Source organism: Lytechinus variegatus, chromosome 10 (assembly GCF_018143015.1).
Source record: "Lytechinus variegatus isolate NC3 chromosome 10, Lvar_3.0, whole genome shotgun sequence".
Classification (NCBI taxonomy): domain Eukaryota; kingdom Metazoa; phylum Echinodermata; class Echinoidea; order Temnopleuroida; family Toxopneustidae; genus Lytechinus; species Lytechinus variegatus.
The window spans coordinates 30,185,279-30,197,578 of NC_054749.1; the positions used below are offsets into that span (position 1 = coordinate 30,185,279).

A 12,300-nucleotide genomic window follows, 5' to 3' on the forward strand; every position below is an offset into this window, starting at 1 on the left:
CCCCATAGAAAATTGACCAAACCTTGTTTTTTTATATATACAATATTTTTTTATGGTTTCTTGTCAATTCGAGGGTGCTGATTACGAATCTGGATGATGCCACTCGTGTAACCTTGAGCATTTTCCGCAAATTGGCAAAATCCAATATGGCCGCCAAAATATGCAAATTACCCATGAAAATCATAAAATTGTCCACACATTGGCTGTGAAATGCATGAAATTGCATGGCAGGAGTGAAATACAATCTTAAGAAATAATTTTTGAAGAAATATTTATTTTCCTGATATTCAAAATGGCCACCATAGGCCATTGTATACACTATCATGTACAATACGAATAGGGAAAACTAATTTTCACAAAAATTAGCACTAAACTGCAAAAATCGCGATGTATGAACGAAGTAATATATGCAAATCATCATTACTAATGAGATATATTATTTATTATGTCAAATATGGGAACATTGCTGTATTTTGATATCTAAAATAGCCGCCACTGGCCCAAAGACTATTATGTACAATGGCAATGGCCGGGCCAAAAAAATGACAAGATTGAGCATTAAAATGCATATTTTGAAGATAAACGAGTGGAATACTGACTAAAAACATTATTGTAAATATGCCATTTGTGTGATAAATGGTGTATTTGAAATTCAAAATGGCCGCCATAGCCCCTATATTCATCATGTACAATGCGAATGGAGAAACTAATTATCACACGAGTAAGAAACATAAAATGCATGTAATTGTGATCTATGAGTAAAATATTGCCTGCCAACATGTTTTATAGCAAGATATATCATTTCTTTAGTCATACATGTGATAAATACTGTATTATGAAATTCAAAATGGCCCATATATGCCCTAACAGTATTATTTAAAATGTGAATTGGGACATATAATTTGGATTATGCTAGACTATGACATCCATATAATCCTGTTGTATGAGTAACACGTTATTTGAAAACCTTTTTTTCAATCATCGCATTTCTTCTTCCATATAGATGATAAATACTTTTTTTGACATTCAAAATAACCTCTACTAGCCCTAACTAAATTACGTAACATGCGAACAGGGAAACTAATTTTCACAAGAGTGAGAATCATTAAAGGCATATAACTGTGATGTACGAGTAAAGATATTGTCTTAAACATTATTTCTAACTAAAAACATCACATATGGGTCGTGGACATGGTGGAGGTATGATAAATGCTGTACTTTGAAATCCAAAATGGCTGCCATAGGTCCTAAAAGTATTGTGTACATTGTAACATGGGACATATAATTTTGACAGAATTTGGCTTTGCTCGACTCTAAATATTGCATATAATTGTTAATTGTGATGTAAGGGTGAATTATTGTCTAAAACCATGGTTTCTAATGAGATATATCATAATGTTGTGTAATTAAGGTGATAAATGCTGCATTTTTTAAATTGAAAATGGCCACCATAGGCACTTATCGTATAATATACAATTTGGGTGGAGACAAATAATGTTCACAAAATGGGCATATGGCAGCCATTTTGAATGTTGAAATACAGTATTTATCACCTAAATTACACAAGATATGATATATTTTGTTATAAATCATGTTTTCAGACAACATTCCAATCATACATCACCATTTGACCAAGCAAAGCTAAATTCTGTTGAAATGATTTGTTCCCTTCATATTGTGCATAATACCGTAAGGGACTGTAGCAGCCATTTTGACTTTAAAATAACCGTATTTATCAGCTAACTGGCAGAATAAATGATATATCTTAATAGAAATTATGCTTTCAGACAATATTTTACTCATAGATCACTATTACGTGCATTTATGGTGCTCACTCCTGTGAATATTGGTTTCCCACTTTGCATTGTACATAATACAGTTAATGTTGATGGCGGCCATTTTGAAAGTCGAAATACAGTATTTTACACAAACTTGAAACCTGAAAGATATATTTCGATAGAAAATACGTTTTTAGACAGTATCCAGTTAATTTATCACATATATATGCATTTTAGCGCTCACTCTTGTGATTTCCTTTCTACCATTTCTCATTGTGCATTATACTTTTAGGGCCTATGGCAGCCATTTTGAATATCAAAATACAACATTCACCACATACATGGCATATAAATAATATATTTCGTTAATAATTATGTTTATAGTCAGTATTCCACCTGTTTAATCTTTATAATAAGCATTTCAGTGATCACTCTTGTGAATTTTTGGCCCCCATCGCCATTGTGCGCAATACTGTTTGGGCCGGTGGCGGCTATTTTAGATATCAAAATACAGCAATGTTCTCATATATGACATTATAAATGATATATCTCGTTAGTAATAATGATTTGCATATATTACTTCGTTCATACATCGCGATTTTTGCAGTTTAGTGCTAATTTTTGTGAAAATTAGTTTTCCCTATTCGTATTGTACATGATAGTGTATACAATGGCCTATGGCGGCCATTTTGAATATCAGGAAAATAAATATTTCTTCAAAAATTATTTCTTAAGATTGTATTTCACTCCTGCCATGCAATTTCATGCATTTCACAGCCAATGTGTGGACAATTTTATGATTTTCATGGGTAATTTGCATATTTTGGCGGCCATATTGGATTTTGCCAATTTGCGGAAAATGCTCAAGGTTACACGAGTGGCATCATCCAGATTCGTAATCAGCACCCTCGAATTGACAAGAAACCATCAAAAAATATTGTATATATACTAAAACAAGGTTATGCCTCTTCTATCCTGGACTAACTTCTAATTTCAGAGAGATATTCACCAAATACCTCTGAAATTTATTAAAGGTACATGTCAACCTGTAAGCTAAAGATCTCAGTTTGGGAGTTTGATTGAACCCTGCCCCCCTCCCCCATCTTTCTCTCTCCCCAACTTAATAACTTTCAGCTTTAAAAAAATATAATCATCTCGATTTCACTAGAGATCACACAGATTGTGTGAGACCCATACCGATGCTGTGCTATTGTACGATGGCACCTACAGTAATTACAATCTCACAATTTTATATATCAATAAATTTTCACATCATCGTACAGGCTTACCATCCCAGAGAGATCATGCAATTAGAGGGATGCAATCAGTTTATAAACCCATAAACCAAATCTACAAGGTGAGCATTTGAAAAATTTGACAAGAAAAAAAAAAGGTCAATGCTCATTTTTACTGGATCCCAATATCAAAAGGCATTCTGCAAGGTGCATCATTACATGTTAATTGTCAAATTTTCCACTCCTAGCCACACTATGACACCCCTCCCCCGATCCATGCCTGTTATGACAATGTACATGTAAACTGGGTATTCCAAACCCCAAATTGTGAAACATGTAAGATGTACATGTTTAAATACAATCATTTACATGTGCATCATTGTTTGAAAGCAATCTGCTGCTTCAGGATATTTCATTTTCATATCCCCCCATCCAGATATCTACATGTACATGGAGGTACATTTGTAGAGAAGAGGGAAAACCCAAACTAGGATTGTACTGGTGAGCGTTTGCACTGCAATCCTGTTTTCCCTGAATCAAATAGGCACACCCACACGAAGCATATCAGATCACAGTGCTACTGATCACTGTTTACCAAAACACTTACAGCTAGAACTCAGTTGCAGGTTCTATGTAGGTGAAATGTCTTGTCTAGAATTCTCTGACCTTGGGCAATTCTACATGCATGAATGGTGTGTCATATATTTATATTGACAGGTAAATAGAGTAGGCCTATATATGTATTATCATCAGGAATGCTAATACTCTATAGGCCTGCAATAGCCATTTTTATATCAAATCGAATTGAGTTCACCTTGGCTTTAAATCTAATGGATAATTATCAACAAATCATTTCAAAGCTGTTAAAATTTTTTTCAAGGGCAGTATTTACATGTGTAGTACCAGTATTTACATGTGTAGTACCATACTGTACATGTTTTTATACTAATAAATATTGCACGCTTATATGGTGCTGTTTTATCTTAATCATTACCCTGGTCATCCCTACCCCAGCCCCTGGCCTTGCCTGATATATATTATGAAGCTGGTTTTAGATTATTCCTCCTGAGCCATGATGGTCTATTCAACTGTCCATAATCACACCAATAATCATCATGACACCCCCCTTCCCTTCCATCAAGTCTTCCTGTCTGAACCACTTTCCATCCTGCTCAAGTTGTCTACATCTTCTTATCCTCAATCTCATCAACTCTTGATCACAGGTTCTATATTACTTCTTGCTCAGCCTCAGACTGTTTTCACACGTGTCATTACAACACTATTCCTGCGGTAATGATGACATTAGAATGGCCGTATTCTGGTCCGTGTGAAAGCACATTATCGGGCCTAGAGGGTTATCTAATAATGCAATTTTGAATGACAGTTTCATTTTAGGTGTACATGTATTCCAGTCATACTCTTCTCCTGAACTACTGTGTTTATACGTGAATGACTGTTCTTCATCATCAGGATTTGAAAGGTGTGGATTAGACTTCCATAGATCTGGAGACCTCTTCTCACAAAACAATAATAAAGGTGCCGATTATCCAGTTGCCTATTCAATGGCACACAAAATATCCCAGCTATACATGTAGCTAATGTTGCTATAGCTCCAGCTGCTTAAAGGCGCTTGGTGCATTCAAGGAATTTACCCTGCCGGCTACCTATTCACCTCACCTGGGTTGAGTGGAGCACAATGTGGGTAAACTTCTTGCTGAAGGAAAACATGCCATGGCTGGGATTCGAACCCACGTCTCTCTGATTGAAAGACGAGAGTTGTAACCACTAGACCACGATGCCCCCCACATGTTACTAGTACTACACAGTGCATATCATGGCTTCCCCTTCTTTACAGGCACTGTGTGCTTGCTGTTTGGGGGTGTTAACCAGGAAATCACTTGTTCTTCCAGAATCACAATGATATGACAGTCAATGAAAATTCTGTTTTGAGCTCATATTAGACCTCATTCACTCTCACTGTTCTGAACAAGTCCCGACTGCAACAGTGACGAGTGCTCAAGTGAACAATTAATCCTCTGTAAAGCAGTTAAGCTGAGGAAATGTTCCTGATTTGTCTAACCTTAATATAATCAAAAAAGAAAATTGAACACCATCAAAACAAACACATTTTACTTACCTTTCAGAGCCTCACATGGCTCTTGGAAAGACCCATTATATGATATACACAACATACAACTTGTTACTTAGTCAGAAAAAAGGGTTCATTAATCCAAGCATTTGTGGCATTACTTTGAAAACTTATTTATTCTCATAGGATCTGTGAGAATTAGCAGCTCAGATACTAACCGAGTATGTGCATCCTTCTAAGATCCCAATACGTGAAGCAAATGTTTCATTCCTGGCTTCAATCTTCAGTGTTCGTCCTTTCATGTCAAGATTATTCTTCTGGATAAAGTAGACGAACTCTACACCAGCAATCTATGAAGAAAGAAAGACAAACAATTTTAATTTAGGTAGTTGAAGATGAGGGGGGGGGGGTTATAAATTTGTCCATCCAAGTATAAAAAAAATTGACATAAGAATTTCAAAGTAGCCAAGATATACTAACTACATAGTATTTCGTAATTTCGTCATATATGTTTGAAACAAAAATTAAAATGGACCTTGTACATGTACATAATAATGAATTTTTATCAAATTATTGAATTAAATTTTTCATTGTTAACTTCTGCATCTGCAATCATTGGGCCAATAAACAGTTAACAGGAAGAATTGTATAAAAAAAACAAGTTCAACAACCCCAAAGCTGTTTACAAATCCTGTTCTAAAGTTTGGATGCCATAACAAACCAGTAATATTTACTTTACAAAACATCACTATCATGGCCGGGACAATCCTATCGGCTGATTTCATTTTATGACTACAAAAAATAATCATTCATTTAAAGATAAGAGTTGAGAGTAAGGTGAACAAACTTTAATCCAGAGTACAATTTACTCTATGGATAAACAAAGCCTACTTTTCTTTAGTCATTAAATTATCTACAAGTCAATAGAACTTGAAATTATGATTAATTGATGTTTGCATGACTATACATAAAGTCATATCTTTCTAAATGCTTAAAAGCAGGAAGTATCAATGTTAAAGTAGCTTGTTTATTTCTTGATTTCTGTTCCTGCTATTATTATTCTATATTCAAGTTTGATACTACATGTTGTATTCTGGTAGCTAAAAGTCAGCCTGTCTTGATATTCATGGGATTGTGACTGAACACAGACTTTATGAGAACAGAAATCAAATCCATTTGTATGTAAATGTATTTAAATACAGAAAACCCTTTTTTTATTACCTAATTCAGGCAAAGACAGAGGCATGTAGTGAGGATGCAGGAATAATATCCTTGGGAAATACAGAACACATGTTGATGGGTATTTAAAATTCATGTGTAGGTGTCAAATTTTTCATGACAGTCTTACATGTATGTTTGATGCTGATTTCACATTTACATAAAAGTACAGTACATTAAACTGTCCCTCATGCAGCCTGTGCCTTTACTTTTATTCATCAGAATTTCTTTCATCGGTGAAGGCCAAAAACAGCAAATGAAAGATGCTCATTTCCAAGGAAATATGTAGTCCATAAACATACTGTATGTAGGTCAATTGATTCACATTCTCTTTGAACTACATGTAATACATGAAGTAAAGTAACTATGATGTCATGTGAGTCATGTGAATATTTTAGGACGTTGCTAGGTAACAAGATCAGTATCTGCTATTAAAATGTTCATTACGTATGTGAGTAGGATAAAGAAAAACACACACAAGTTTTCAGGAATTTGGATATTGAATTGTATTTGTATGCAACCTTACCCTGTCCTAGGTATGTGGGAGTATATTCTTGTTATTAAAGTAATGAATTCAGGAAAATCAATCATGTTTGCATATTATGACTTGCAAAACAAAATTTCCACCTAATGTATGGATAAATATCCACCTACAGATAAATTCTTCAAATACCCCTGTATATAACACCTACATTTACATGTAATAGACCAGTTTGTAGTTACTTCATGGGCAATTTTGGTCAAATGACTTTTCATTTCTTTCATTATGATAGGCAGATTTCAAAATAAGATATTACATAAGCATGCTTTACAAAGTAGAATGAAGAAATTGAATAGACCAGGTGACTAGAATAGCACACCAATGAACACTCTATGAACATATTTGTTGCATTTCTACTTTGAATGCATGCTGTACAATGTACATGGCAAACTGTGAAGACGTTTGTGGACGCATTGTTGTTTTTTGTGGATGTGAATAAACTGATGAACAGCCCAATTCAAAAAAGTTGGTGCTCATCTCCTTAAATTTTAAATCACCATGTCACTTTAATAGTGCCAATGAGCTTCCTCTGATCATGCGGAGAATGCAACAATAAAATGGCCAATTTTCTCACATGTCTTTCCTCATACTAGTAGCACCACTACACTTCCCCCCCCCCATCTTCTTCAAAAAGAATAAAATGATAGCGATTTCTGCACACACCTTTTTAAGTAGATATGGAGCATCAGGGTTGAGTTTGCAGCGTCTCTCTACTATATGGACAGCGCCATCGTTACTCTTGAATTCTGACAAGATCTCACTCCCGACAAATATTGGTATCATCTTGCATGTTGGGAACCGACGGTCATACGCCTGTACATTGTGCAACCAACAACAACGAAAAAGGGATGAGATACATGTATGTGTATGATCAATTAGCAATGTGGTATCCATGGTAACATAACACAAAGATTTGCTTGGCTTCAGAAAACAGTTTAAACACACTACAGGGAGTACAGGGGTGGTGTACAGGGTAAATATTAAGGGAACACCTTGAAGTAAGTGTTCTAAGAACCTTCAATACAAAACAATATGAACACAGAGGAAGGGCATCATTAATAGCTAAATACATGTAAATAAAAAAAATGAAGAAAATCGATAGAGATCAGAATGCTTGAATGAAAACTGTCCAAAAATTCACACAATTGAACCAAGCCTTTTTGTCTCACCTGCATAGCAGAGTGAGACTATAGGCGCCGCTTTTCCGACGGCGGCGGCGGCGTCAACATCAAATCTTAACCTGAGGTTAAGTTTTTGAAATGACATCATAACTTAGAAAGGATATGGACCTAGTTCATGAAACTTGGCCATAAGGTTAATCAAGTATTACTGAACATCCTATTAGAGTTTCATGTCACATGACCAAGGTCAAAGGTCATTTAGGGTCAATGAACTTAGACCATGTTGGAGGAATCAACTTCGAAATCTTAACCTGAGGTTAAGTTTTTGAAATGTCATCATAACTTAGAAAATATATGGACCTAGTTCATGAAACTTGGACATAAGGTTAATCAATCATCACTGAACATCCTGCGTGAGTTTTATGTCACATGACCAAGGTCAAAGGTCATTTAGGGTCAATGAACTTTGGCCGAATTGGGGGTATCTGTTGAATTACCATCATAACTTTGAAAGTTTATTGGTCTAGTTCGTTAAACTTGGACATTAGAGTAATCAAGTATCACTGAACATCCTGTGCGCATTTCAGGCCACATGACCAAGGTCAAAGGTCAATGAACTTTGGCCGAATTGGGTGTATCTGTTGAATTACCATCATAACTTTGAAAGTTTATAGATCTGATTCATGAATCTTGGACATAAGAGTAATCAAGTATCACTGAACATCCTGTGCGAGTTTCAAGTCACATGATCAAGGTCAAAGGTCATGTAAGGTCAATGAACTTTGGCCATGTTGGTTTTTTTTGTTGAATAACCATCATATCTCTGTAAGTTTATTGGTCTAGTTCATAAAAAGTGGACATAAGAGTAACCATGTATCACTGTTAGAGTTAGAGTAGTTTTCAAAGTCAGCACTGCTGCTATATTGAACCGCGTGATGCAGGTGAGATGGCCAGAGGCATTCCACTTGTTTATAGTTAAAGGGGAAGTTCACCCTGACAAAAAGTTTATTGTAAAAATAGCAGAAAAATTAATGAAAAATATTGCCGAAGGTTTGAGAAAAATTCATCAAATAATTAAAAAGTTATTAGAATTTCAATTATTTGATTTGTGACGTCATATGCGAGCAGCATTCCTACATAGCGAATGGTAAAAAATCAATGAAATGTCATTTTCTCAGAAAATTGAAAATGGTTTTCACTGTAACTTTTGTATATCAATAGACAAATCGTTTCACACGCGATCATGAAAAGAAAACAAAATTAAGTCATCAGGAACCATACAAAATTTGAAATTTATGCATTTTATATTACATAACACATGGGACAGCTGCTCGTTTATGACGTCACAAATCCAAAACTTTGAACTCTAATAACTTTCTTACTCTTTAACGGATTTTCCTCAAACCTTCACCAATATTTTTTACTATTTTTACAAGAAAGTTTTCTTCAGGGTGAACTTCCCCTTTAAAGATAAATTCCAGTTCTGGTAACGATCTCAAAATGACTTTTTACAGAATCTAATATAATGACCACCCAAGTGTATGTTTGTGTGAATAAAAAATATGTGCCAAAGGATTCTGGAAGAAATTGTGTAATTGCTGAGAAATAAGCAAAATAAGCGCAGATTCGGTCACTTCCGTCGGGTCTTTATTCCAGCAATAATAATACACTGTCACGTGTGCCTATCTGTGTTGGCGATCTTCAGTGTGATCGTATTTCAGCTTAGATTTTATGATTTCACATACATGTAGTTCAGTTTATGTAACTGTACCAGATCTAGATCCACGATCATAATGTAACCTTGGTTTTACAGACTTTCTCACGAAATTAGTATTTTACTGCATCTACTATCATTTAGCTTTAAACCAAAGCACCCTAATAGCTAAAACCCATGCGAAACAGTCATCAGAGACATAATTATAAATTTATTTTAAAAAGGAATATCTTGAGCAAGAACTTCTCACTCCTTCATAAGAGTAATTAATATTCACCCTATACATAGATGGAGGTCATGGTTTGTACTCAGGAATTGATTTTTTTCTATCTTTCCTCTCATCCTCATTTGTTATGACCCACCCACATGCATACTTGGCTCAGTATGCACGCCCAGATACAAATAAATCAATAAAAGATGCCATAGCCAAGCAGACCTATTCTATTATTAATAAAAGGCAGTTATTTTGATCATGTTGTTGACATCGAGCAGGAAAAATAACAGGTTCAAAAAATGGGAAAAAGAACTGGTTCAATCAATATTTCTAGGGTTTTCTTTTCATGGTTACAATGTAGTCCTACACTGTCTATATGAATGAATCATTCAGAGCAAAAAAGCTGCTCTGAGGTAAATGTACATGTAGGCCTATACTGTACATGTACAATTTGTAGGCATATATTCTCATAAATTAGCTTGACAATATGCTTATTTTTCTAACACATGTATAGAGCATTTACTCCCCCACTATGAAGGAGGTTTTTTCCACTTTGATGGACCTTCCTTGAAGAGAAATGCCAGTAGTTGCAGTAAACACTGATTTCATGAGAAAGTCTGTAAAACCAGGCTTAATTGTCAGTATATCATCGAGGATCTAGATCTGGTACAGTTACATAAACTGAACTTTGTGAAATCTTGAAATCTACGCTGAAAAATGTTCACACTGAAGATCACCAACATAGATAGGCACACGTGGGACAGTGTATTATTCTAGCTGGAATAAAGACCTGACGGAAGTGACCGAATCCGCGCTTATTTTGCTTATTTCTCAGCAATTACACAATTTCTTCCAGAATCCTTTGGCAAATATTTTTTATTCATACAAACAGACACTTGGGTGGTCATTATATTAGATTCTGTAAAAAGTCATTTTGAGATCGTTAACCAAAACTGGAATTTATCTTTAAACCTATTCAAAACAAAATTTGGTTTTAGTTCATAACTTTTAATGAAGAACCATGAACTGAACTTTGTGAAATCTTAGAATCTACACTGAAAAATGTTCACACTGAAGATCACCAGCATAGACAGGCACACGTGGGACAGTGTATTTATATTGCTGGAACAAAAGACCCGACGGAAGTGACCGAATCCACACTTATTTTGCTTATTTCTCAGCAATTACACAGTTTCTTGCAGAATCCCTTGGCACATATTTTTTATTCATACAAACAGACACTTGGGTGTTCATTATATTAGATTCGTTACAAAAACTGGAATTTATCTTTAAAGGGGAAGTTCACCCTGAAGAAAACTTTGTTGTAAAAATAGCAGAAAAAATAGTAAAAAATATTGGTGAAGGTTTGAGGAAAATCCGTTAAAGAGTAAGGAAGTTATTAGAGTTCCAAATCTTGGATTTGTGACGTCATAAACGAGCAGCTGCCCCATAAGTTACATGTATGTAATGTAAAATGTATGAATTTCAAATTTTGTATGGTTCCTGATGATAATTTTACTTTCTTTTCATGATCGGGTGTGAAATGATTTGTCTATTGATATACAAAAGTTACAGTGAAAACCATTTTCAATTTTCTGAGAAAATGACATTTCATTGATTTTTTACCATTCGCTATGTAGGAATGCTGCTCGCATTATGACGTCACAAATCAAATAATTGAAATTCTAATAACTTTTTAATTATTTGATGAATTTTTTTCAAACCTTCAGCAATATTTTTTATTATTTTTTCTGCTATTTTTACAATAAACTTTTTGTCAGGGTGAACTTCCCCTTTAAATGCACCAGTATTTCCATTCAATGAATGAAAAAATCTAAGGACAATTAATATTTATATCCCTCAATTGGCAATACAATTGAAACCTCAAAATCACCCTTTTCACTTGGAATATAAAAATCTTTTAACTAGTGAACAATAATTACAATCTTTCCTACATGTATTTCTAATTATGAAATATGAAAGAAAAAATATACAATGAAAATTATTACACTGCCAATTTGAAGAAAAAAAAACTGATAAAATATGGCTATAATTGTCAAATAAAGTTGCTAACGGAGACGTGCATGAAAATCTTTGTTGATTGGGGCATAATATTCCACCCTGTAATCTGTGTGCACATGAAGGTGATGAGTTATGAACTGATGAACACAATCAGGGACTATTTTAGTACACAGGGGATCAAGGTGGGCAAAAATAGAAGACAAGACAACATGTATGATGTAGGCCTAGTGCTGGCTGACGCTAGAATACACAGGCCTTCAACAAATAGTAGGCCTTTAGTGCTGAACAACAACATTCCCCTTTTATTGTGTACATGTACACGTCATGAATTTATCTATTAATTTAGTGTGGAAATATACATGTAGGCC

The 12,300-nt window shown here is 34.7% G+C and overlaps 1 protein-coding gene across 2 annotated transcripts in view; it reads right to left on the reverse strand.

Moving 5' to 3' along the window:
- The window catches only part of LOC121422467 (SEC14-like protein 1), a 45,391-nt gene that overhangs the window by 23,109 nt on the left and 9,982 nt on the right, over positions 1-12,300 (reverse strand). For both annotated transcript variants that reach the window (XM_041617534.1, XM_041617535.1), the window contains exons 2-3: positions 7,525-7,674; positions 5,321-5,452 (exon numbers count right to left, since the gene is read on the reverse strand). In XM_041617534.1, coding sequence (XP_041473468.1) covers positions 5,321-5,452; positions 7,525-7,674 — 282 coding nt within the window. The remainder of the gene's footprint in view (positions 1-5,320; positions 5,453-7,524; positions 7,675-12,300) is intronic.